Genomic DNA, 27165 nt, shown 5'->3' on the forward strand with positions numbered 1-27165 from the left:
AAACTTTCAATAAAATGAAAAATTGCAATACAGGAAAAGAAAAGCCAGCATAACTGCCAAACCTGGTCCCAAAATCTGCAAATCATAATGTTAAATACCACCGGCCGGCGGCTTATAATTTAAATAACAAAGAAAGCGTCACATTCACATCAAGCCTTCCTAATCTGTAGTATTGCTTAATAGAGGCCAGAGGCCTGAAAAGGACAATATATAGCAAATTGTTGAGCCAGCTCTCTCTTCTGTCTTTCTCTTTGGACTAAGGAAAATATTGATCTGTATACATCTAAGTCCCCCAAGATGTTTTTTAATTAGCTTGAAATAACACATGGTACATGGTTCGTTCATTTCCTTCTCATTACTTAAGCTTTTAGGTAAAAATTGAAAGCTAGCAAGCCTGAGCTTGAAGATGAAGCAAATAGAGAGAAAAGAAAGAAAGCTCTCTAACTGTATTGAACATAATGAACGAGAATCTTTAGTACAGGGTTTATATAGTAGCTCAATACTGAAAGGGATAACAACATGTGTCAGCTCACAACACAACATGAGCTAATTACTAACAGAATGCTTAATTATCTAAAACTGACAATTAACTCTAATTAGCTGAAACACAACTAATTAGTCAAGCTGTCAAACTAGCTATATGGTTAACACCCCTCCTCAGCTTGATGGGAGGTATGCAACATCAAGCTGCTGCAGAGATAAGTATGCTGAGGTGAGCAAAGACCCTTGGTGAACAGGTCTGCAAGTTGGTCCTTGGATGTGACAAATTGGAGCTTGAGGGATCCAGCCTTGACCTGATTTCTTGTAAAGTGCACATCGACTTCAATGTGCTTCAGCTTGGAGTGATAAACTGGATTTTTGGCAAGGGCAAGAGCAGAAATATTGTCACAGTGTAAGATTGGAACATCAGCAACAGAGATATGCAGATCACGAAGTAAATGAAGTAGCCACATGATTTCAGAAGTTGTGTCAGCCATGCTCCTATACTCAGCCTCAGTGGATGATCGAGAGACAACAATTTGTTTCTTGCTACACCAAGAAATGGGAGAACCATGTAACAAAACAATAAAGCCAGTAGTAGATTTTCTATCATTAGGGTCACCTGCCCAATCTACATCACAGTAGGCCTGAAGATGAAGGGCAGAATCACCAGAAAGAGGATTAGCACCCCTCCTGAAATAGATGCCTTGACACAGTGTACCCTTGACATATCTTAGTATTCTTCGAGCTGCATAAAGATGTAAATCTGTAGGATTGTGCAAGAATTGGCACACAGAGTTTACAGCAAAAGTGATATCAGGCCTTGTAAAGGTAAGATATTGAAGGCAGCCAACCATACTTCTGAATTGAGTGATCTCATGAGGCTGTAAAGGAACACCAGTGTCCTTGAGAAGCTTGAGACCAGACTTACAAGGAGTAGTATGAATGTGACACTCATCCAAACCAGATTTATGAAGAAGATCCTTGGCATATTTCTTCTGAGAAACAAAAAAACCATCTGGCAGGTATTGAATCTCAAGTCCCAAGAAGAAGTGAAGCTTACCTAAATCCTTCATGTCAAATTCATCTTGAAGGGCAGCCTTGACAGAACCAATAAGAGACGCACATGATCCAGTGATTATTATATCATCTACATACAGTAGTAAGAAAACTAATTTGTCCTGACACCTTTTAATGAATAGACTTGGGTCTGCATAAGAGGAGACAAAGCCAATCTTGGGTAGAAAGCTGGTGAATCTTTCATTCCATGCCCTTGGAGCCTGTTTTAGTCCATAGAGAGACTTGTTAAGTTTGCAGACAAAGTTAGGTGTGACAGGATCAACATAACCACCTGGCTGTGTCATATATACTTCTTCATTTAACAAACCATGCAAGAATGCATTCTTGACATCCATTTGATGGAGGGTCCAATTGTGATAAGCTGCAAGACATAAAATTAATCTCACAGTAGTGTGTCTTACCACAGGAAAGAAGGTTTCATCAAAGTCAACCCCATATTCTTGACTGAAGCCTCGAGCTACTAATCTTGCTTTATGTCTTGCAATGGTGCCATCTGCATGTCTCTTGACCTTGAATAGCCATTTGCAAGAGACAAGATTCTTATTAGCTGGTAATGGCACAAGTGTCCAAGTGTGTTGTTGCATTAAAGCATTGTACTCTTCATCCATTGCAGCCTTCCACTCAGGTACTTTAAGGGCAGCCTTATAGTTTGGTGGTTCAGTAGCATTAGGATCAAGACTGAGGTGTGATAGTAAAGCAGCAAAACACTTCTTCTTCTGGATGCCTCTTTTTGCACGAGTTAGCATGGGATGAGTGTTCTGGTGAGAAGTAGTAATACCCTCAACTGGATGAAGAACATTAGCCTCTGACATTTGACTAGATGGAGGATGATTAGAATCATGTTGAAGAACAATGGAAATGGAACCACGCCCAGGTTGAGCAGAAATGGATAGCACACCATCATTCTCAGTAAACTGGATAGTTGTGTCAGTTTGAGAATCAAACAAATGGTTGGAAGTGTTAGATGGAGAGACATGTAAAACTATATGTGGATCATTATCCACAAAATTGCATTCATTTATCACAGCTAAAGGTTCTGAGTAATCAGATGCAGGATCAGAAGTTTCAATATGGGAAACAGTATTCTCAACTGGTATATCATTGTGGAGTGAATGAGGAGAGGTCTGACCTGATGAAGTATGTGATGAGATAGAAGTGGGCTGGACATGTGCAGGCAAAGGTGTCTGAGTGTGGGACTGAGTAAGAGTAAAGCAAGGTGGAATATGTTGAGCCTGAGCAGATATAGGAGAGCATTTCTTGGATACACTTGTTGGAGCTGCAGCAGAAGAGGACCTAAAAGTACATATAGCATAAGGGAAGGTTGTTTCCTCAAAGAATACATGCCTGGATATGATATACTTTTTGTTGGATGGACTGTAGCAGATGTAGCCTTTGTAGCCTGCAGCAAATCCAAGAAAGACACACCTAATAGTTTTAGGTTGCAGCTTGTTTGACCTGAGTGGAGCAGACAGGAGTGGATAGCATGTGCATCCAAAAACTCTGAGCATGTCAACTTTCAGCACAGTATGATATAGCATTTCAAAAGGTGAGTTCATAGACAACACAGCAGTAGGCATCCTGTTAATCAGATAAGTGGCAGTAGCACAGGCATGAAACCAGAATTGATTAGGAAGTGATGCATTCTGCAATAAAGTCACAGCAATCTTTCTAATATGTCTATTTTTCCTTTCTAAAACACCATTCTGTTCAGGAGTATAGGGACATGAGCATTGGTGAATAATGCCTTTTGAGTTGAGAAAATCTCTAAACTTGTTGTTAATGAACTCACCAGTCACCACCTCCATCACTTCTAAAAACTTTTACAGAAGATGAAAACTGAGTTGAGACAATATATAGCACACACTGATTTGAAGTAAACAAGAACTTCATTTTTATTTTTCATTGGAAACAACCAAGTGAACCTTGTACAATCATCAATGAATAGAACAAAGTATCTATAACCATCTATAGAAAGATGAGGAGAAGGACCCCAAACATCAGAGTGTACAAGTTCAAAAGGTGTTGAACTCCTAGTTTGAGACACAGGAAAAGGCAGCTTATGAAACTTTCCTAACAGACATGGCTCACACACCATATTCAAACTATCTGTAGGCTGTTCTATCTTGCATTTTTGAAGCATGAGCTTGACAATGTCATTTGCAGGATGACCAAGACTCTGATGCCAAAGATTGTGCTTCACTTGCTGTCCAAGAAATGCAGAATGTTGTTGAGGAACTGGTGAGGATCCTTTATTATTCACATCTGTTGTAGAACACTTATTGAAAAGAGGCAGATCAAATGGTATAGGGTATAGCCCTTGTTTACTCAGTCCCTGGTACAAAATTTTGCACTGCACCTTGTCCTGAATCACACACATAAATTCATCAAACCACACAGAGCAGTTATTTTGTTTGCATAGTTGATAAATGGAAAGCAAATATGCAGCAAGATCAGGAATTAGCATGATATTATCTAGCTTAAGTAACCCCAACATGGCATCCCCAATATGAGTGATGGCTAGTTGGTTACCATTACCAATCTGCACTCCATCAGTGGTAGGATATGGAATCACATTGTTGAGCATCTGAAGATTGTTAGTCATATTATTGGTTGCTCCAGTGTCAGCAAGCCAAAATTGGGGAGCAAGGTTTGTGGCAGCAACCATTGCAGTAGCATCTTCAGTTTCACTTTGTTGACCAGGAAAACCAATAATGAAATAGCACCTATCTGTTGTATGACCATGTCTTCCACAGTATTGACAACCACCTTGAGTATTTGAAGTGTTGGCATTTTGAGCATTAGGTAGACTTCTGCAGGTTTTGGCCCCATGACCAACCTTGTTGCACCATTGACAAGTGAGAGTGTTGCTTGCATTCCCTGCATTCCTAGCAGGTCTGAAACCACCACCTCCAGCATTGGTGTTCATTTGATTGCCTCTTCCACCACCAAAATTAATGTTCCTTCTAGCACCATTGTTATGAAAACGGCCATTACCTCGACCAGCATAAAAGCCAGCCACACCAGTAGGTGCATTGAACACAGGATATGATGGGAATGGAGTGAAACCATAAGGCATGGCAGGTATAGGCATGTAGGGTGTTTGAGCTGAGATGGGGTATGAAGGCAAGCCTGGAGTGGTGAAGCCAGGAGGAATAGCAGGTGCAACTGTAGATGACTGAGTGGAGGTCTGGATTTGTGAATTGATCTGCACAGGGGATGTGTTGTGTTGTGAAGCTTGTGATGTATTGAGTAGAGACACTGGTGAGGGAGTAGTGATGTTACAAGAAGGCTGAGAGGAGGATGATTGAGCTGGGGCATTGATCTTGGCAAGCATTGCAGTGAGAAGGCTTTGAATACCCTGAGCTTCATTCCCAATATCCATTTATGCAGCCTTAAGCAAGGTTTTGAGTTGACTTAAAGAGCAGCTGGTGAATTGAGCTCTAATAACAGTCTTGATTGCAGCAAAATCAGATTGTAAACCATTGAGAACTGTAACAACAATATCATCATCATCTATAGCAACTCCTACAGTTTCAAGTGCATCCTTAGCAGCCTTGATTTTGTCAAGATATGTTTCAATGTCATCAGTGCCTTTCTTTACATTCTGAAGGTTTGACTTGAGCTGCAAAATGTTCTGCTTATTTGCATCAGCAAATTTTAGTTTGAGTCTAGTCCATAAATCCTGAGCTGATTTACTGCCAACAGCACATGTCATAGCCACTGGACTAAGAGTTTGTCCAATCATATTCACAATACTTTGATCCTGAGTCTTCCAAGAGATAAATTCTACAGATATAGCTAGTGGTTGAGGAACCATCAAAGGCACGAATGAACTGAGGTGGGCAAGGATTTGTGCCATCAACATAACCAAACAGGTTTTGGCCCCTGAGAAAAGACTCCATCCGGAACAGCCAGGTAGGGTAATTTGTTTCATCAAGAAGAATGTTTGGGAGGAAAACAGTGGTTTGTTGAGTAGTATGAATCGAGTTTGGAATAGTAGATGTGGTCATGACTAGAGATTTGTGAAAGCTAGGGTTTCAGATGTAAATGTATAGGTAAGATAAGAGATCAAGATCCAGGTATAGATCAAGGGTGAACAAGTATAGATCGAGGTGTAAACAAGTATATGAGCAAGAATCACAGCTTGAATTGCAGATATAGGGTTTCGAATGAAAGAAAATGTTGAATCTGAAAGAATTGGACAACTACTTCTTCTAAGATTACTTATATCAACAAGCTCAGAATGAAAAACCAAAGCTTCGATGCAAGAACAAGTATGAATTTGCAGCAGAATCACACAACTCCGTCAAAATCTGGACTAGAACTTCTTTAGAATTGAAGAGAGAACTTATCTGTAGTAGTATTGAAGCTCAAATCTGAGCAAGATGAAGTAGAAAACGCTCCTAGGTCGCAGCCTGGGCTCTTGATACCATGAAAGCTAGCAAGCCTGAGCTTGAAGACGAAGCAAATAGAGAGAAAAGAAAGAAAGCTCTCTAACTGTATTGAACATAATGAACGAGAATCTTTAGTACAGGGTTTATATAGTAGCTCAATACTGAAAGGGATAACAACACGTGTCAGCTCACAACACAACATGAGCTAATTACTAACAGAATGCTTAATTAGCTAAAACTGACAATTAACTCTAAACAACTAATTAGTCAAGCTGTCAAACTAGCTATATGGTTAACAAAAATGATTGCCGACATTAAAGCTCTAATACCTGGAGGTAGATCCAAGAATATTAAAAATCCTCCAACCCCCAATTTTGTGTGTTTGTATCTATCTGTGTATTTGTTTGTATCCCATTCCGATCCCCTCATTTACAAAAAAGTTTGCAAACAAGCAATAGTAACCTCTATACGAAATGCTGACTTGAATGAAAAAAGAACAGTTCGAATACGGCCATCTACTAACATCATTCTGCATATAGGTAGGCTAATTGCTTTAGCAGCACCATACTCATGCAAACTTAGTTAGAACTTGGAAGTTTGAAGCTTTCCACTATATGATCTCTAATAAAATAATACCCTAGCTAAAACCCAGCCTGCTGGACAAATTAAGCTTAATTTCCACTTATCTATCCTAATTAAACAGAGAGATCATTAATTAGGATACACAATTCATTTCACAAGGTATTATATCGATGCTATAATTCGAAAGGCGCGCTTACAACCACTTTACAGAATCATATTTACAGTACGTTATAAAAACTATGCTTGCTGCATATAGTCTACATATTCCCTTATCTCTCACAATTCTAGCAGTTTTTATCAAATAATTTTCTTGTCCTTGATGCTTTTACACATGGAAAAGTCTCCCATTTGGACAACAACGACAAACCATTTATTGGTCCATTCTTGAGTACGGAATGGTATACAATTCTTTCCCATAGAGCAATGCAGCTTTAGTTCGAGGCATAGTTGTTGATGAGTGCCAAGGCATTGCTCGTCAGATGCGCGATTTTCAGTATTTCCCTCCGGACAACAGTCTCCATCCTCCCAGTCGATTTATGCTCATCAAAGCCATCCATGCAGGTGTCCTCATCAGTTAATGCAGCACTAACCCATGTTTGAATATCACTAATTTGAAAAGAGAAATTTCTCGAGCCTCTAACTGCATGACCCAATTCATCTATGGACATCCGGAGCTCATCCAAAGCGTCACTAACCTCCTCCACACAGTCGAGTGCAGCTGCAGTCTCTATAGGCTTCAGTCCATGAACCCTTGAACACCTGTTTATTACCACAGAAGTTGCTTTGGTGGCTGCAAGGGTCACATTGAGGGCGGTATAAGCTAGCACTTTCGGGTTGGTCTTGATTTTTTCTGCGTAGATTGAGAGGGAGGTGTAGCACAATTTCGGATAGATTGTGACGCTGCATGATGTCTTTATGTACTCGGTGTTTGCTTTGCAAGAAGATGCTGGGGAGGCTGTGCAGGGGCTTATGTGGTAAAGAAGCAACTGGAGAATAGGCAGAGCTAGCATAAGATGGCATTCCATCTCTTTCTCTCTCTCTCCTCTCTTGAAGACTTCCTTTCTTCCTTTTGAGAGACTGATGAATTTATAGAGGAAGGCATGCCTAATATATACAGAAATTAGCTAAGCTAGTGGTTCCCACTTATGTGGAGGACAAGGTTAATACCGTTAATTGAAAGGAAAGCTTTTGAAAATTTATCAGGAGAATCTATTCCCTCTCTGTTATAAATCATAAATCATTTACTGAATTGTTAAATCAATCCTCTAAAGTGGTAATGTTAGGCAAAAGGATGAAATTCTTATACGAAACTTCATCGATAATTACCACCACTTTGGACCGACAATGCATAAATTCACAAATGGCTGGTAAAGCGGTAATGTTAACCATGTATAATTAAGCATAATTCAATCGTGCACGTAACTAATTGAGGACTGAAGTGACACTTTGCAACTTGCCAAACATGCCTCTTCAATTTTCCCTTGGATATTAAATATTTGATCGACATTGATTGATGTGTTGTGTTTCTGTTTAACTTGGAGGATTGATTAAGAGGGAGAAGGAGAAAGAGAAAGAGAAAGAGATGGAGTGCCATCTTATGCTAGCTCTGCCTATTCTCCATAGCATAATATGCCATCTCTTTCTCTCTCTCTCTCCTCTCTTCAATTCTTTGTGTTTAATGTGAATAGTTCATGCTTTTGGTTACTAGTTCTTAACTTCCACTGCTGTAAATTCTATGCGACAAGCGATAGATCAGAAAGAATTGGGTTTAAATTGAACACTACCAGAAATATTATTTGTCTATTTGCTGCAGAAATTTTACAGGTGAGAAAATTAGCTAGCACCTGACCTATGCAGAAATTTGGTGACGTTTTGATTAGACCCAAACATTTTTTTCATCTGGTATTGACTTAACCAGGATCCTAGTAGTGAAAGAAAAAGAAGATTGCCTAAATTTCATTGGTCTTATGACCCTTTCTAAATGATCCATTTAGTAGCATTGATTTTTTTCTGAAAAAAATGCACCAACAGTCCCTCAACTCTTGTGCACCGGCCAATTTGATACCCACACTCCCAATGCTATCAATGTGATACCTATTTTGCTATCAACGACATACATCCGTTAGATTTCCCTGACGGAAACGTTAGAACAGTGACGTGGCAACTACGTGTCACACATATGATATTTATATTAAGGGCAAAATTGTCTTTTCCTATTAACCAATTAATTTTTTTTATCTTTCTTTTTAATTTTTTTCCTTTCTTCTTCTTCCTTATTTACTTTCTTCTTCTCCCGTCCTCAACTCCTCATCCTTTCTCTCAATTTTATCAACTGACCTATTGTTGTTTGCTATTCAGTTTCCTAGTTTCTAATTTCTTGTTGGGATAAGATTGTAACTATTTGTATCTGTTTGTTGCCAGCAATTTCAAATTTTCAATGAAGATAGACTTGGTCAAGTTGCATCCATGCTGTCTGGCAAACATGGATATAATTAACAAAGAAGAGAAGAGATGCTTTCAAATTAAAACAAAATTGCAGCGAAACTGATTTGCATATCACGAGAGTGAGGTGCATCATATTTGTTTGGAATTAGTGTTTGCAGGATTGGGTATTTTAAAGTCATAGCAACATTCCTCATCATTCAACCTCCTTGTTCATACTAAAACCCAAAAACTCTAGATCCTCGCTTTCTTTCCCATAAAACTCGACAATTTCTCAATTCCACCCATAACATCCAAAACCCCCAATCCTGCTAGAAAAAAAAAACCCTAACCCGAAACCAATTCTTGCAATTACTCCCAATTTCTTGGATGGAATTTTCGAAGAAGAAGCCATCATCAAGAAACATGGGATCATCGTCTTCATCCAAAACCCATCGCAGTGCTGCAAGATCCACCATGGCCAATTGGCAAGTCAGCCATTGCTCTACTTCTGTCGTATTCATATCGAAGGCTGCTGCATGCGAAAACCCTCCTTCACAGCCATTGATGAATACCCACTTCCATAAGTAATCTGTTGATGATCATTTGTGTTTAATTTCAATATGAATAATCTTTTGCTTTCGATTTTCGATATCTCACAGATTGCCGAATCCATTCTCACACTCAAGGTTCCTCGGGGGAGAATGAGAGTGGTGGTGGGTTGGATTTGGATTTGGTGGTGGTTGGGTCAAAGCATTAAAGGTTGAAGCTTTTAATGGATTCGGATGGATAGAGTTAAAGAGAGAGAAGGAGAGACCTACCATTCTTCTATGTTCTTTGGAACCCAGACCAGGCAAGTGAATCCAATGAACAACAACGAAACAATAGACCCAGATTTAGTCATTTAAAAAAGAAGAAGAAGAAAAGAAAGGAAAAATAAATTAATAAAAGAAAATGGGTAAATTGGTCATTTACTCTTTTTTTTGTCTTCACGTGCTTGCCACGTCACTGTTCTAACGTCTCCGTTAGAGAAATCTAACAGATGTATGTGGTCGATAGCAAAATAAGTGTTCAGGTACCACATTGATAGTATTGGGAATGTGGGTATCAAATTGGCAGGTGCACAAGAATTGAAGGACTGATGGTACAATTTTCTCTTTTTTTCTTGGGTACCCTTTAACCCAATCATACTTCAAAGAAAATGGGGATCAATACTTGGCCTTTTGGATGAAGACAAACTTATCCTCAGAAACATTATTGTCAGTTTATATTGTTTTTAAATAAACAATAGATAGACATCTCCCAAGGAATGCTCAATTTCTGGCCAAGGTCCATTTCTTGTGTTTTAGTCAAAGAAGATATATCAACTTAATCTTTCTAACTAGATTGGGATAATGAATACAAGTTTAGTAGAACAAATCCCAAACGTATCCTTTCTCATCATCATACATATTCATTTCGAAAACAGAAGCTTTAACTTTGATTTCATGAATCTTAGTTTTCTGTAGCTGCTTAGATATGGTTAAGCTATCAGCATGCTAAATGCATGCTTCTCTTATCTAATTGCAGAACTAGATATACACATTATCTATAATATTGGTTGAAAGCCCTGTTGGCAATAAGCAGTTCTGCTTTAATATTGATAGTTAAATACACCTGTACAAACAGGCTTAGCATTCCCTTCTAAAAGCCTTTACACTCCAAACCTTGCTGAACAGATATTTCCCCTTGAAAAGGTACATGGTGGTTGCCACTAATCTATTTGTGCTAAGCCATACGTGATTGGTATAAACATTATTCCAAGACCTCATTCACAACAAGCTTTAGCATTAGCATATAAAAACCAGTTTATCTGGACCAAGGCAATACAGACCAAGGAATGGGATTTTTATCGGAACATGTTAACCAGTTTTCAGAAATTCTATTAGATTTGGGTTTCTTAACTCTTGGGATTCCCGGACTTTCTTGGATACATTAACGCATCAATACATTAACTTCAAAATCTTTCACTCAAAATAGACCTGCTATATATACAAAGGATACATTTTAAGCAGACTTTCTTGGTTCTAAACTTTCTTGGTTCTAAACCAAGTAACATACCAGATCATGATTACTACTTTTTTCTGCCTCATTTTCCTTCAATTAGTTTATTACTTCTTTCAAAGTTTCATACAAACATAAACAGACACTCAAACCTATATTTACATATTCTCCACATGTGAGCTCCATGGCATTTTGTCTGCTTCCAATTAACTTTACAGTGCATGTTGAGCTTGAGCTTCACCATCACATGGTCCACAAATCACTTTTATGGGGACTGGAGGATTTCATTATGCCCCTTAATCATTCACCCATTCATGCATGCAACTGCCTCCCCACCATTTTGGTGGGGTAATTAAACTAATTAATCAACTTTTCATTATTCCATGTGCTTCATCTCATTTCCGTGCTCAATGACTAGGCTTCATAAGTCTGATACTCTGATATATTACTTAACTTGATTAATGACTCATTTGTTTAAGCTTAACCAAGTACTCTGATTCTGTTTCAAGCAGTGAGAAACAATTTTGCTGATTGCAGAATGTTTCCGGCACAAGCTTTTGTGTAAGAGTCCCATCCCATGAAAAAGGCTCTAAATTAAGAGATAAGTTTCTTAATTTAGATATCTCTGCATCTTCTTTAGATTGCTTTCATGAAGTGGGAAATCAACTAGCTCTAGATTTGGTCGTCTCGATTCTCGCCTGTAAAGGAAGTCCAAAAGTCGCCAAAGATAAAATAGCAATAAGAACTTATCACATTGAAGTTGTCATTTTCGATGTGATTATTCTTTTTAGGCAACTTCAATGTGATAAGTTCTTATTGCTTTAACTATATCAATTAACTTAGCATGCTGATAGCTTTAACTATAATTTGTTAGTTCATGTAGGCCGAAAATCGCGGCAAAATTGTCTCCCTGTTCTTTGGGATGAATTTTAATTATATATAGCTTCGGAAATCACGGTTATGTTGTGAGATCAAGGAGATTGTCGAATAAGAAGATGCTAGAAATTTTTGTAAAGAAATGCTTTGCGGAATGAGTGAATGCTCATCCAGATGAACATAAAATCGGGATATGATCATCTTATGTGAAGTGACTAAATAAAGAAAACACTCGAGAAAACATCAGCTTTTACTAAGTCTTGAATTCAGAGTCCAGAAGACTTTGTCACACTAGAAAAGTATAATTCTCAAGAAGAAGGAGAACTTGTTAGGCATCTGCTGTAATATGAAGCATTCAAATTAATGAACATTTTGATGCGGTCTTAAGCTCTGAAACCGAAAGTTTAGATCCATGTGATCTTTCAAACATTTGTAGATCTTGTGGGGGACATATCTGTTCAATATGTGAATCATGTGATCATTTTCCATTGATGTCTAATTGGTTTTCGTTGTGCAAGGAACTTTCGAAGTGCTACATCAAAGAATCAGGTTCGAAAAATATCAAAGTGGTAGCTGTCATTCCAAATTGAACAGAAAACATGTTGGAAGCGAAACAGACAATTGGGAAAGGTTGATCATATTTAGGTGATTGATGATGATGGATGATAGGTCCTAAAACATAGGCCTAGAACTAATAGCACACGTTGTCAGAAATAAGAAGAACACAACTCGTTATAGGAAGCTGAAAAACGGCTATATTTTTATTATAATGTCAGAAAAGTTCCCTTATAAAGATGACAAACTCTTGCTTAAATAGAAGGGCTGGGCACGGGCCGGTTACTGACTGATACCGAGCCCGGTACCGAAAATATTATTCAGGACGGGACTACGTTTTTTCAAAGTTGGTACAGAAGGTACCGAAACCGATAGGGATCGGGTCGGGCCCGAGCCCAATTCGGGATACCCGATTCCTTTTTTTTTTTTTTTTCCCCACACTTAAGTACTTTAACAGCTATCCAAAATTTCCAGATTTCAATCATTCTAGGATGCTGCTGTCCTCTTAGCACTGCAACTTATAAGTCTACACAATTAATTTTGCCTTGAACCAAATCAAACAATGTAAAATACTAAAATGAATTGAAGACTTCTTGAAAAGAAGAAATGAACTAGTGAAGATGGAAAATAATACAATATGTGCAAAACTACAAATAGCAGATTGTAGATTATGAATTCAAATTGCAGTAATGCAGATTATGACAGGAAACAAGTGCAGTCTTCAAGCCCCGAAGCGGTTGGATGAGGCCGAGCAACTTCCTTCTTCGCTCTAGCCATCAAACAATTTGAATCAAATAATTGACCTGGAGATGAAGTATGAATCAGCAGCTATGGTTAGTATTTTTGTTTCATAATAGTTGGAGAAACAAACTAAGAGATTGAGAGCAAAAAGAAATTAGTTTCATAATAGTTGGAGAAACAAACTAAGAGATTGAGAGCAAAAAGAAATTATGGCAAAAAAAAGTATGAATCATAGGTCAATATTTCATTAGCTACTGCTACATGCTAGACAGTAGACAGCCCAACAAGTACTTTTCTCTATATTAGTTATCAATTTTAGATCCATATCACAGCAACACAGGGTATCAACAATAGAAGTATAAAATAGCAAAAGAGCTCCATAAACATTATATCAAGGAAAACCCAATTGAAATTAAGTAAACAAGAAACTTAAATTATCCAAATTCGTGTATAATTCAACAATATTCAGTACAATTAAGAAATTGTACTGAATAATGAGCTCAATTATGTATTGTTTCTATTCCTCCAAATCTAAGAGTGTAAAAATCCAATTACCACATAGCAAACTAAATCTGGAAGCAACAACCATCACTCCAACCATTTATATGATATAATAGCAACAACCATCGCTCCTACCATATGATTCAAAATACAATTCGACATAAACAGATGATTAAGAACAAGAAATTTCTGATCTTTTTTGGTGAATTTCAATTTCCAGCAAACCCAACAAGAAACACAACAAAGTAAGGTTAAGGCTACTTACTAAGAGAGTTAGAGTCTTGGATGATGCTTGAACAAGCTTAAGCTGAAAATCAAATTCTCACAATAAAGTAAGGTTGAGGCTCATCATGCTTGCTGTATGAAGGGAAATTGGAAAGAAATTGGGGATCGGGGATTTAGATGAAGAACAGAAGAAGAACTGGAGAGTGGAGAGTGGAGAGTAGAGAAGAGAGCTTAGAACAGACGTTAGTGAATTGGGGATGGATCGATGTCTTCGTTTAGCGGCTTAGGGCCTTAGGCCGTTTAGGTCAAAATGTTTTTATCAGGTGTGGTCATTCCTCTGTGTTCCCACATATTTGACTAAACTACCCAATCAAAACCAACCAAGTAATATAAAAATTAAAGATTTAATTTAATTAATTTAAACGGAACGGGACGGGACTGGATGGGACGGGACGGGATGGGATCAATCGGTTTCGACTAGGCTAGTACCGGTACCGTGCCCGTTTCCACGGGACGGGACGAGCCCAAATAGTAAATTTCAGATTTTGGTCCCGGCGGATTTCGGGACGGTTTCGAAACGGTACCGGGACTTCGGTTTTGGATGCCCAGCCCTATTAAATAGCATAAGAGTCGAATCAAGATCAGGAAAAGTAATAAATGGAAAATTACAAAATGAATATCAAATTGGATAATAAAAATACCGCTAAATTTATGCAATTACAAATAAATATATGAGAAAGAAATCAACACTAATTTGTTGCCATGTTTATTGTTGCCTTAATTTTGACTGATATTAAAGTCACTTAATTGACCCATATATGCTCTTGCATCAGACTCCCCAGCTGGTTGGAAAGAATTCGTCCTCGAATTCAAGCCATGGATTAGAGAGAATCCTAGCAAAATCACCCATTGCATCCAAATCATGGTCAATCCTTTAGCTTGCAATTGGAATAGTCCAAATTAATAAATATTTGGAATACCTTCCATATCTTGGCTTGAGAAATTTGGTTTTTGCCAACCGAAAACTTTTACCATCATTCTTCATCTGATTGGTAATATCAACTACTATCTTGAGAATTTGAAAATTGAACACATTAAACCCAACAAAATCAAAGGATCTGTGAACTTTTATTTTGTAGGTAATGCCTCCAAAACCCACGTACACTTGTATTACTCTCTTCCAAGATTGAATCCTAACCCTGCCTAGTTTTTGGAAGTCCAAGAATCCAAGATTGAAACCCGCGTTGGCATCACAAATATGACCACGTACGGTTAGAGTTCATATCACCAATCCTCTCACCCATATCAATTTTTTCAATACTCATACACATGTAAAAGTCTTCCACTTCAATTGCTGGTACAATAGCTTCAACGACTTGAATAATTGGATCAATTTCTTGCATGTGCATATTAATATTTCCTACAGCTAGCTCAAACTCTTTATCAATAATATTGCTACCATGTTCATCAATATTACTTTCAACCTCCAAACAATTCCCATCACAAATCTGATCATCACAATTGCCACAACAAGCCTCACAAAAACATTCATAAATTGGCGGTGAACTGAAATCCACAAAACCATCTTTTTTTTCCTTTTTCAAATTATTATTAACTAAAAAGTTAAAGATAGTCTTTGAACCTTTATAGTCGAAACTAACCGGTTCCACCATTTCGTCTGACTCACACAACGGAGCACAGTGATGAAAAGGGCCAACGTCTCCCTCCCCGTCGGAACACTCACCATCTTGGTATGAGGTTTCGATGCAAGTGACACGCTGATAAATGTTTCTCTCCCTGTCAGAACACTCACCGTCTTGGCATGAGGTTTCGATGCAAGTGACACGCTGATAAACATGTCTCTCCCCGTTGCAAGTCTTACCTCCTTGGTGTTGAGTTTCGATGCGATTGATACGATCTACAAGTTGTTGAATTGTCTTCTTGATTTCCTCCATGTCGTTGCTATGACAACCCTCCATTCGAGAACCTCCCCGATCAAGCCTGCTTCGAGCCATGGAATCCACCACGCTCTCACCAGAGCTCTGATACCAAATTGATGGGGGACCGGTCCTAAAACATAGGCCTAGAACTAATAGCACACGTCACTAGAAATAAGAATAACACAACTCATTATAGGCAGCTGAAAAGCGGCTATATTTTCATTATAATGTCAAAAAAGCTCCCTTACAAAGATGACAAACTCTTACTTAAATAGCATAAAAGTCGAATTTATTCAAAAAAAAAAAAGCATAAAAATCGAATCAAGATAAGGAAAAGTAATAAATGGAAAATTACAAAATGAATATCAAATTGGATAATAAAAATACCGCTAAATTTATGCAATTACAAATAAATATATGAGAAAGAAATCAACACTAATTTGTTGTCATGTTTATTGTTGCCTTGATTTTGGCTGATATTAAAGTCACTCAATTTACCCATATATGCTCCTGCATCAGATGAGATGCTCTCTGAGTCTGTCCAAATCATTTGATAGTAAATGTGAAACCATTTCAGACATTTTAATTAGAAGGGAGGATCTTCTTCAGAAACAGAACTAGTATATTACACAGTCAAACAAAAGCTTAACTGGTACAAACTACAAAACTTAAAGGTTGTCATTTTACACATCAACAAGCAACAACAATACCCTCTAACACAAAATCTAGGCCAGGCACGAAGTCACAAACCTTACTAATACCATGTCACATTTACATATAACCCCTAAACTCACTTGCACTAGATCTAGGGCTCTTTGGCACCTGCGGCCGCCCTGTGTTTAGCAACAAAGCGATTAACCAGAGCCAGTGCGTTGCTAGTGACCTGAGCAACATTATTGACCCTTCTTCTTATAGCAACCTTGATATTTCCATCCATAACACGACCTGAAAACCCATCAAGACAAGTGGTCTCATCAGTGAGTGCAGCACTAACCCAAGTCTGCACATTGCTCATGTGCCACATGAACTCCTGACCAAAGGCTCGACCGGTATGTCCAAGCTCCCTCACCGACTGGCCAAGCCGGTCCACGCCATCCCCCATGTTCTCTATGCAGTCCTTCACAGCGCTGTACTCCCTAGGCTTGATCCCCCTGACTTTAGTCAACTTGGCCACAAAGGATTCAGCTTTCCGCACCCGGGATAGGCTCACTGCCAAAGCAGTCTGAGCTAGCTGTCTTTCACTCCGTCGAATCGAGCGTGCATAACCTGCAAGGCATTGAACACAAAGAGCTGGATACTGGGTTGCTCTGCATGAAGCTTCGATGAATTTAGTGGAATTTGAGTGTCTAGGAGGGGTTGAGTGTGCTTTACCAACCAGGCAAACAACATGGAAGAGAACTAGTAAGGAAATCAGACCAAGTCTTGCCATGTTTGCTCAGGATATAGGAGATGAAGGATTTCAATGAGGGTATTGAGAGTTTTATAGAGAGAATTAAGAAGGGTTTAGTCTTTCTTTTGGAGATATGAAATAAAAGTGGTCACATGCCTACTTTTCTCTTGAGCTACTTGTATTGCTTTCCGTTTCCTCATCCCTCTTTATTGTTCTTTTACTTTTTCGAACTCTGTTTGGTTCCAAGGAAGTTAAGCTCACCAGTTTTCTTCTGATATGTACCGTAATGGAGTAAATGTAGGCCTAACCCTTTGCAACCCCAAAGCACCTAATCTATGTACTTTATTAATTAATTTGAACAAATTATTTGAGATTTGGCCAGTAGGCATATGATCTAGAAATAATTTAGTGTTGAGATACTGTTAAATGGTCCAAGTAATTAGTCTGACTTCCACCTTATACTGTTATATGGTCTAATGAAGAACAAGTACAATTAGTGAGATGATAACTAAATACGGAAGTACTAACACAGAAAGATTAGGTAGAAAGTAGAAACTATCGATAATATCTAGGGACGTAAAGCAATATTTGCATCTCATGATACAGAAAAATTAATCAGACTAAATCAGAACTTGCTTAAAACCCTCATACATAATTAGTATAGTAGTATAAAAACATTTTAACCAGCCTTATCTGAATGCACACACAGAAAAGTGATGATATGTCAAGTAAAAGTATGAGGCTCATTGTTTAGACCCAGCTTAGGTCACTACTCACTAACTTGAGGCAGACCTTCCACTAAGGTTAGGCACTTGCTGGAAATAAAATATACCAACGATCGATTCTGGTTTTTTCATAATTCTATATTACATCGAACCTAATTGACTCATAATTTTACTTCATTTCCCCAAATACTTTTCTACTGGAGCCAATTAAGTAGTGACTGAGACGCATGGAACATCCGCACTCAGTAAAAAGCTGAATGACCGCACACAAAGGACAATCTATTATTTCATGCTTGAAAACCTAGCTGAGTCCTTGTGCCTGGATATTCAGCCAAACAGTTTGAGTGTATCTACTAAAGTTAGAATGTCTGTTGCTCTTGCACCTAATTTTAGAGGAAGAAGACCAATGCTTACAGTACTGAGTCCCCTTCCATGTTTCAAGCACAGACTTCCCAGCCTCGAAGAGCATCTATATGATATGAGAGAATGCTTGGCATTAGCAAACATGTTAAAGAAAGCACTCAGTCCTGACATTGTACTACTGGCATGTCACTTTTTGCCTCTCGAGTGCTTTACAGAATAGTGACCACTTCTCAACCAAATAATTAGTGACCACTTTCTCGGATCACTGCTTCTCAAGGACTCAAAGTTCAAACCCCATTGTTAGTTTCTCATTTTAATGAACTTATCAGCTAAATGATATGACAGCGTAGAAACAAAGGGAACCAAAATATATATATATAGGCCCGTTCCAAAGCGGACGTCCGCACTTTCGCTAAAGTGAGGACGTCGATCTTCTGCAACGTTTCAGGCCGCGACGGAGGCGCGAATCGGGCCGGAGGCATCCCAGACAGCTTCTGGGCAGCGATCGAGGTCGGAGGAGGTCGAGGTTGCAGGTTTCTGGGCAACGACCTCACCTGCAACTGCAGGTTTCTGGGCAACGCTGCAACCACGTCGCCAGCGACTCCACCGACTGTAGACCGGTCCGTCCGACCCCTGGCCTCCGTCCGGCAAGCCCCGCTGCTCCGTTGCCCCCCGAGCCGAACTGCAGCATCGACGTCCGCACTTTAGCGAAAGTGCAGACGTCTTCTTTGGAACGGCTCCGTATGTATATATATATATATATATATATATATATATATATATATATATATATATATATATATATATATATATATCAACATTGAAAATGGAATAGGGAAAAAACCAACAGAACAACTTTTAATGATTCCTTGCTTCTTGGTATTTCAAATGTGTGGTATCTAGTTATGTTCTGTAGCTTTCTATAAACTTTCTGTTGTCGTCAAGTCTAATCCTTTCTTTCGAATCACTTTATCCAAATGAAGCCTAACTAATAGACCATGATATTACACTCGACACTTATTTGTATTCCCTTCCTTTTTTGTCAATAAAAGCTTGTTTCTTTTTAAAAAACTTACCACCTGAATGTGCCCTATTGTCTCATCCTACCAGATCCTAGACACTGGCCTAACTACTGTATCATTATCTTTTGTTCTCATGATTCTGTGTTTTGAGATTATCTTTGTATAAAGATCTAGATTCTAGAACATCACAATATGTATAGTATTCCAAGTCTTAAGCATGTATTGATACAAAAGTATACTCGATGTTCACACTTATCTTGTTCTTTTATAAAGAAAAACATGATCTATCGAATTTAGTGTTGCAACACAATATAGACAGATCAAACTATCAAAGTTGCCAAAATTTCGTCTAAAATACTCTTTAGGCACATAATATGTACCAAATCATCATTAAACTGTCATGTACTTGAGAACAGCTCCACGAAGCTTTTCCATGAAGTCTGCTGCTTGCTTCTGCAAGTCATAAGTTAACGTTGAAATAAATCTACCGACTTGGTTCACCATTGATGCAGTAACTCATGAATAAGATTTAACAGCAACTTTTTGTGTGTTTTTATGTTCTTGTTGCAAGACCTACACGACTGGTATATAAGTCAAGTGGACAGTGGTTGCTACATGAAGAAGACTGTTACCTGATTACTCTATGATGAAGTTAAGAACATTGAGAAGTTGGCATGGGGTAAAAATGAGGACTGATAAATGTTTGCTTCCACTACGTTTAAACCACCAGATCATTTTGCAGCGGGCTAAGTGATTATGAGAAAGTGTTTTCTTGCACATTCTATTTTCATTTGTGGTACCTTCATTAGAAGATCTCTAACCCCAAGTTTCATGATTAGTATTATTTATATGTGGCATAAAGCTAGTAAGTAATATCATGTTCAGGCGAAGATGGTGTGTTTTATGAGGTATTATGGAGCCTCAAACTTGGAAAGGCAAACAATACCATGAGATCCATAAACTATAAGGGGAAATCTGAAGATTCTTTCCCGAGACGATTACCTGGTTACCCTGCTGTGCACTTGCTATGTTTTCATCAAGAATTGTCAGCAAGGATCTATTAAGTTCGTTGCTTTCAACCATCTCCAGTAACTGCATTGTCAAGAATAATGAACTTAGTTGAGCAACACAGTACAAAAGTGTTCAACTTCAAAGTCGATGAGTGAAAATAGCATCACGTACAGTTTCTTTGATATTCTTTGATGACAAGATTTTGGTCAGACTTTCCTTGGCTTTAATGAGGTCAATTTGCATTTTATCATACGCTTCTGTAACAGAAAATGCGGGAAAAAATTGGCAGTTTCAGTAAGCATGCAACAACAAGGTGAACCGTTCATCATCAAAGTGTGTGGACTTTAACAAACCTGTTCCTTCCTGCAGGGCTTTCTGCAATGCTTCCAGCTCAATCAACCTATCTTCCATATCCTAAACAAACCATCATCAAATGCACACTGTCAGTCTATTATTCAAGTTGTGCAGAAATTGACCCCTAAAGTATAGTTTCAGTAACGAACCTGAGTTTTTGAAACCGCAAACCGTAGCTGACCTATCTCAAATTTTAGGTGCGAGAAAAATTCCTTGTTCAATCTGTACATAACATATTTAATATGTTAAAGAGTAAAAATTTGATGTGTTCTTCCATTTTTCATACATATACGCATTCCCAACATTCACATTTTCAAGAACGTTCATTAGGGAATGGATTCAAATCACCAACCTTGGCCTCAACCTCGAAATCTCGAACTCAATCTCCCTAGCTTCGGTATCAAGAAAGTACTCGATCAACCCCTCCGCAGTATCTGGAGCTACTCGAGACTTAACAGCAAGCAAACAAAGACACAAAACCACAAAACAATCACAAACACAGTAAAATAATATTTATTTACTTCAACACTGAGATACCAAATTAATCAAAATTCAAAACCAGCTTCTCAAACTCACTTCTCTGACAGCTCGACGGCGCTCTTTTTCTTCAATGACTTGGCGCTCGAAGGCTTCTCGAGCATCGGAGTCCTTTTCGAGCCGTCTCTGGAACTCTTTTCGGGCTATGTGGCCCGTCTGTGGTGGCCCGAGTATACCTTCTGGATCCTTCCTTGGTTTAGCAAAACCGTTAAATTCGAAAAAAAATTCAAGACTTGATAAAAAAAGAAGGATGTATGATTTTGAAATTGGAGAAGGCAGAGTTTGAAGGGTACCCAGGCGACGCAGGAAATCCTTGTGGGCCTGAAACGGCGGAGTGTCGGCTTTGAAAGTAAGGCGGAGCTGGTGGTGGCGATGCCTATGCTTAGAGCTGCCATTGGTTTTTGATTTTTGAAGCTCTGCTCAGCCTCTGGTTTTTGCTCTGTTTCGGATTTGTTATCCCCTTTGGGTGGCAGAGAAGGTAAATAGAGCGTTATGTGTGGCGGGAAATGCAACGGTTATCTGAGTAATTTTGGGCTGGTTACGTGCGGAGTTGCAGACATTGAAGGCCCAAGCACGAAGCGGTCGGGCTTTTTGGGTTCGGCGGAATATGGTGTTGTTTTTGGCGGCTTTTGATGCTTTTGTTCTAGCTAGGTTCTTTTTCCTTCATGGACCACTTTTGGAAGCGTCATTGAACCGTACCGGAAATTCTTGTGGTTATTGATGCTACATGGGAGGCTAGGGTCGTGGAGTGGAGGCGTATATAGCTAGAAGTAATGTCTACGTCTCTGGTCCATTACGTGAACACCTCTAACTGATCAATTTTTTTGTGTTTCTGAGAGGTCTGACGAACTGTTTAACACATATTAATAATGTGTCAATTCATATTTTCATATTTTCTGTTATTTTGTAGTTGAGTTAAGGCTTCATATTTACATAGTATGATAAACTTTTTCTTAATTATTAATAGATATAGTGATGTAGGACGAGATTTTAGCCAATTTCAACAAAGAATCTCGAAAAAAAAGAAGCGTCTTCACATCAAGAATAATAATTTGAATATTGGAATATAGACTTCTTAATGATGGAATTAATCATAAATTACTATTTTGGATATATCGGGATTCTTGAACAAAATCTTGGTTTGGGATTTCAATTATATATTTGCGTAATATTCTTTAGTATCTAGGATTTTATTTCTGATTTTTATTTAATGAAGTTTAATTAGGTTTTCTAGTTTTAGTCTATAATAAATTATTCTTTTTGTTTTCTAGTTGTATTAGGTTTATGCTATGTGCCCTATATATAAGGCACCTCTTAGATTGTAATATTCATTCAAGTTATCAATAAAAAAAAACCAAATATTAGAGAAGTTTCTCTATGTTTCTTACGGCTGTGCCCGTAATTGCTAGTGGATTCTAGCTCATCTCATATGACTTTCGACGCTTGACGGAGCCTCTTACTATCATGTTCACGCTTCCCGCATCATATAGAGACTCTTCCAAGTCATGACTTCTATCTTTCAAAGAGAAGAGTCATGACTTCTATCTTTCAAAGAGAAGATAGAAGTGTTCATTCTAGTTCAAAATGGAGAAATGTCAAAAAACTCTTAAGCAAGCTGTCTAATTAATAAATGGTATAGATTAGCATAACCTGTAAAACCCAATCATGTGACCTAACGAGAGAATTAGGTGAATTTAGTGCAAGTATGAGTATAGATTACTTACAAGATAGCAACTCTCACCTAAGTTTAGAACGTCTAGTAATTTTGGGACGTCTCAAGCTTGAAGAATAGCAAAACTTCAAAGTTGGCCAAGAAAAACAAACATTTTTAAAATCTAGTCACACAAGCGCGTTTTCTAAAGAAAAAAAATGATTTCTCGTTCAATCAAAAGATAAACTTCAAAATTGGCGCAGCTAGATCATCGTTAATTGTTTTCTGCTTTTCGATCTTGTTTGATCGTTTCTTATCCAACTCTATGCCAGCTAACTTCATTATCAGCCTGCTTTGTTCTTTCTCTATTCTCACGGAAGCATTCAAATCAAAACTTGAAACTACAAGTCATCGAGCAAAATAAAATCAAAGCTTGAAACAAGAAAACAATAATTCTTCAACAAGCATTCAAAGTAATAATACATATGATCGATCACGGCAAGAAAACAAGAAGACATCCACATTTCAACAAGACTGTTGCTCGCTTTCCTACACAACTTTGTCTATCACTATTCTTTTGGTTCCTTATATGTTAGGGTTGCAGTAATTCTTCGTTCACATTCTATCCGCCTAGAATCATTGACCGCCTACTTTCAAAGTTATGATGGATCCTATGTGAAAGCGTTGATCATTACAATGTTGTTTTCCCTTTTTTTATGATTCATTTTTGTTTCATCTATTTTTGACAGATTACGACCTTCTCTCTCATTATGTGCAAAACTTCAAGGTGAAACCTTAAATGCCAACGGTGAGAATCAAACCTAAATGTATGGTGTGCCCAGAATATTTCAACATCTTCGGTCACGAACTATATATGCCCGTATGATTTGTTGGCAATTAAACCAAGCCCATTATTATCTACTTAGTATTTTTGAGTTGTCTAGAGTTTTCTAGTTTGTGAACCTTTGATATTCCAAGATAGTTGGTAGTTGAGTTTTAATGTTTCAGTCTAGAGACTTCATGTAGTCTTTTGATAATCTGTGATGAGACTCTCAATAAATAGGATAATTAGTTTTGTTGTTGAAGTAGAACTGTAGAAGTCATTGAGATATCAATGAAGTTTTCTTCCTCAATCTTCTCTATTTTTTCTCTTGGTTAGTTAGTGTTTGGTGTGAGTCGTTTATTGTGTTTCCATCAACCACAGTGAACATATTCCCTGCAGCTACTTGCTTCTGTTATTTCTGAGTTTCTACACAATTCATGGTGAATCAACCTAACGAAAGAGACACCTTATGATGATCAATCTCTAAGGATACCTACTCAGTACAACTTAAGGATGAATTCTTATCATAAGAACCCTAAATCGCTGCATGTAAACACTACTTCACTATAAAAACTAAAATCTAATCTTTATAATTTAGAGATTTCACTAACTTCATCATTGAAGGGAACAATGCTGCCTTCCATCTTCTAAAAATTTTGTTTCGTTTAATAGCAATCTTTGTCTAATTAAAAGGGTGAAGAAATCCGGCAAAAACATGCCGCTTTACAAAAGTCGATCATCTACTCGTACATCATTGACCAGAAACAACATTAATTTTCTTAATACAATCAGCCAAAAAAAAAATTAAGAGAATTATTGGTCCTACTTGAGGACAAAATGTCCTAATCATTCTCTTACGTTAAGTGACAAGTTGCCAGCTGGCTCAGTCTCACGTCCTAGTTGACCCAGGCACAGGGGCTGACCTATTCATAGGCCCCAAGGGGTCCGGACCCCCCCCCCCCAGAATTTTTGGTATACTTCAATTTTAGTTACGTATTTACCTTATTAATATTAAAAATAGGCTTAATTTAAGTATTACACCCCCCAAAAACTTCTATAACCAATCAATTTGAATAATTAATCAATTATATTAAGAAACATAATTATTAAATTGATTGGTCTTTATGTCTGAATAAGTAAAGTAATTGATTTGTTTTATTTGAAAAATAGAAAGTAATTAATTTATCAAGAAAACGTAAAGTAATTGATGAATAAGTTATTATTTTCTTCACATGAACATTTGTAATCTTTATATGAGTTTAGGAGATGTATAAAATAGAATCTTGCTTGATTTGAAGATGAACATCTTCTATAAGGGAAATATACAAAACATTAATTTTTTGCAAAATTTTAATATTATATACTATATATGTCTGGACCCCCCCCCCCCCCCCCCCCGATGTCAAATCCTGGTTCCGCGCCAGGCAATGACCTAAATTATCATTTGCATCCATATATAGACAGAGATGGTATTGGCAGGCACGTACGTGCTACCTTGTCAAATACTGACTTCGTCTCCCTCGATCGCGTGTTAAAATATATGCAGTTTTGAATGAGTTAATCTTCTAAGCACGTAAGTGGCCGGAGCCCGACAGCCGGAAGGCTAGCTGGCTAGGTTACAATTCCCAGTCTTATATTCACATTTCACAGTCGCATGCACACGAACCGATGCGGGTTTTGTTCTGTTGCTTTGGGGATCCAAGTCTTACCTGTGTAATCCAAATCAGTTTGAGATCGACATCAAATAATGAGAATGAGAATATAAGAAATTCATAAGCTAATAAAGTTTTTTTTCTTTTCTTTTCTTTTAAAAAAAGATGATCAAAGAGTTTCACTCCTGCCCCCATGGTGACTCGAACCCATGACTTCGTACATAGGTAGTGGGTGCTCTAACCACTGAGCTAACACCCAAAGTATTTTATATGCTTGATCTGTCTAAAACTCAGCTAGGATCGGATTGAATTGTTTGAAAACATTAGATCAAATATTATACGAGTTGTCAGGGCCGGTCCTGAGATTGTAGAGGCCTGAGGCAAAAAAAAAAATAAAAAAAATAAAAAAAATTGTGGCCTCACTTGAGTTTCACATTTTAGCAATCAAACAATTTTTTTAAAATTTTTTATTTAAGGTCTCAATTTGAGTTTATCGTGCTTTTTGGGCATTTTTTTAATGCTTTATTATTCTTATATATAAATGTGTGTGTGTGTGTGTGTGTGTGTGTGTGTGTGTGTGTAAGACCTGGTATCTAGAAATAAAGAACTAAAGAAAGTAGAAGAGAGGAGAGGGAAAAAAAAAAAACAGAAAAAAAGAATAGAAGAAGTAAAAGGATAAAATAAAGAAAACTAAGCAGACCAGGGATTCGAACCCATGAAGGCTCTGGGCATTTATAAGTCAAGGCTGCTTTTCCGCTGTGCCACTTTGGTACAAACGTGTTATATCTGCAACTAACCTAGATATATATTAATAACTGAGACAATTATATCAATCCGAGGCCTCCGACGACCGATGGCCTGAGGCAGCTGCCTCACTAGGCAACCCTCAGGGCCGGCCTTGGAGTTGTATATGTATTATACTATTTATTAACGTTCATGCGTCAATACAACTAGATCATAAATTTTGTAGCAGATCGGTTAGCTTTGGCAGCTCATACTTCTAATAATCCTTATGTCTGATTATTTTGTTTACCCATTTCGGTGTCTCCAGCGTTCTAGTTGGATCAGCTGGGAGGGGATGTTTGTAGAGGGTTTGTTTTTTAGTTGTTGTTCGTTTTCTTTTCTGTCATAAAAAAAAAAAAAAAAAAAACTAGATCATAAATGTCAGGGCACTCTATGTTGGAGAGGAAAGATTCCACATTGGAAAAGTGACAAAATATAATATAACTTATAAGTGAGTGGCTCTTACCTAATTGTACCGAGGCATTTTGTGATTAAAACTCAACACCTATCGGGTGGTTAAGTTTGGACAGTATCGGTACAATGGTGGGCCACGGGCCACGCTTGTCGCTGTTTGACATGGTATCAGAGCGGGTCGCTCTTCAATACGTCGCCATCATGGACCCGGCTATGGGTTCATTCATTAATTGATTCACCAATCTCCTCTCCAATCATGGACCTAGTTTGGGTTCATTAAATTGACCATCGGAAGTTTCCGATCGGATTATTGCCAAGTGTCCGATGTGGGCCTTGGATTGTTATGTGATTGGTCAAGTCTCTAATGTGGGACTTGTGACCCGATTTCCAATGTGGAATTGGGTTTGTCAATTAATTCCACATGCATACCTAGAGCTAGGTTGCACGTGAGGGGGTGTGTTGGAGAGGAAAGATCTCACATTGGAAAAGTGACAAAATATAATATAACTTATAAGTGAGTGGCTCTTACCTAATTGTACCGAGGTATTTTGTGATTAAAACCCAACACCTATCGGGTGGTTAAGTTAGGACAATATCGGTAC

The 27165-nt window shown here is 38.0% G+C and overlaps 4 protein-coding genes and 1 long non-coding RNA gene across 6 annotated transcripts; all 5 read right to left on the minus strand.

The window, feature by feature from the left end:
• Positions 1-3799: 3799 nt before the first annotated feature.
• On the minus strand, positions 3800-4942 carry LOC133746578 (uncharacterized). Of its 2 annotated transcripts, none has more exons than XM_062174746.1 (2): positions 4096-4942; positions 3800-3922 (listed from the first exon to the last, which is right to left on the minus strand). In XM_062174746.1, the coding sequence occupies exons 1-2, from the start codon at positions 4940-4942 to the stop codon at positions 3882-3884; spliced, it is 888 nt and encodes a 295-aa protein (XP_062030730.1). In that variant the 3' UTR covers positions 3800-3881. The 2 variants fall into 2 exon arrangements, with proteins under 2 accessions (XP_062030730.1, XP_062030729.1); XM_062174745.1 differs by having other exon boundaries at positions 3882-3922; positions 4090-4942.
• Positions 4943-6669: 1727 nt separating this feature from the next.
• LOC133743831 (21 kDa protein) lies at positions 6670-7626 on the minus strand. The gene has a single exon (XM_062171877.1). The coding sequence runs from the start codon at positions 7559-7561 to the stop codon at positions 6968-6970; it is 594 nt and encodes a 197-aa protein (XP_062027861.1). The 5' UTR covers positions 7562-7626; the 3' UTR covers positions 6670-6967.
• Positions 7627-12986: 5360 nt separating this feature from the next.
• LOC133706394 (uncharacterized) lies at positions 12987-14209 on the minus strand. Its single transcript, XR_009844506.1, has 2 exons — positions 13939-14209; positions 12987-13234 (listed from the first exon to the last, which is right to left on the minus strand). It is a non-coding gene; the product is annotated as an uncharacterized LOC133706394 (long non-coding RNA).
• Positions 14210-16418: 2209 nt separating this feature from the next.
• LOC133745256 (pectinesterase inhibitor 9-like) lies at positions 16419-19055 on the minus strand. Its single transcript, XM_062173316.1, has one exon. The coding sequence runs from the start codon at positions 17265-17267 to the stop codon at positions 16644-16646; it is 624 nt and encodes a 207-aa protein (XP_062029300.1). The 5' UTR covers positions 17268-19055; the 3' UTR covers positions 16419-16643.
• A 456-nt stretch (positions 19056-19511) lies between these two features.
• Positions 19512-21726, minus strand: LOC133745255 (uncharacterized). Its single transcript, XM_062173315.1, has 8 exons — positions 21534-21726; positions 21280-21426; positions 21056-21153; positions 20853-20925; positions 20703-20763; positions 20521-20606; positions 20341-20430; positions 19512-19791 (listed from the first exon to the last, which is right to left on the minus strand). The coding sequence occupies exons 1-8, from the start codon at positions 21633-21635 to the stop codon at positions 19729-19731; spliced, it is 720 nt and encodes a 239-aa protein (XP_062029299.1). The 5' UTR covers positions 21636-21726; the 3' UTR covers positions 19512-19728.
• Positions 21727-27165: the final 5439 nt, after the last annotated feature.

Source organism: Rosa rugosa, chromosome 4 (genome assembly GCF_958449725.1).
Source record: "Rosa rugosa chromosome 4, drRosRugo1.1, whole genome shotgun sequence".
In the NCBI taxonomy this organism is placed as follows: domain Eukaryota; kingdom Viridiplantae; phylum Streptophyta; class Magnoliopsida; order Rosales; family Rosaceae; genus Rosa; species Rosa rugosa.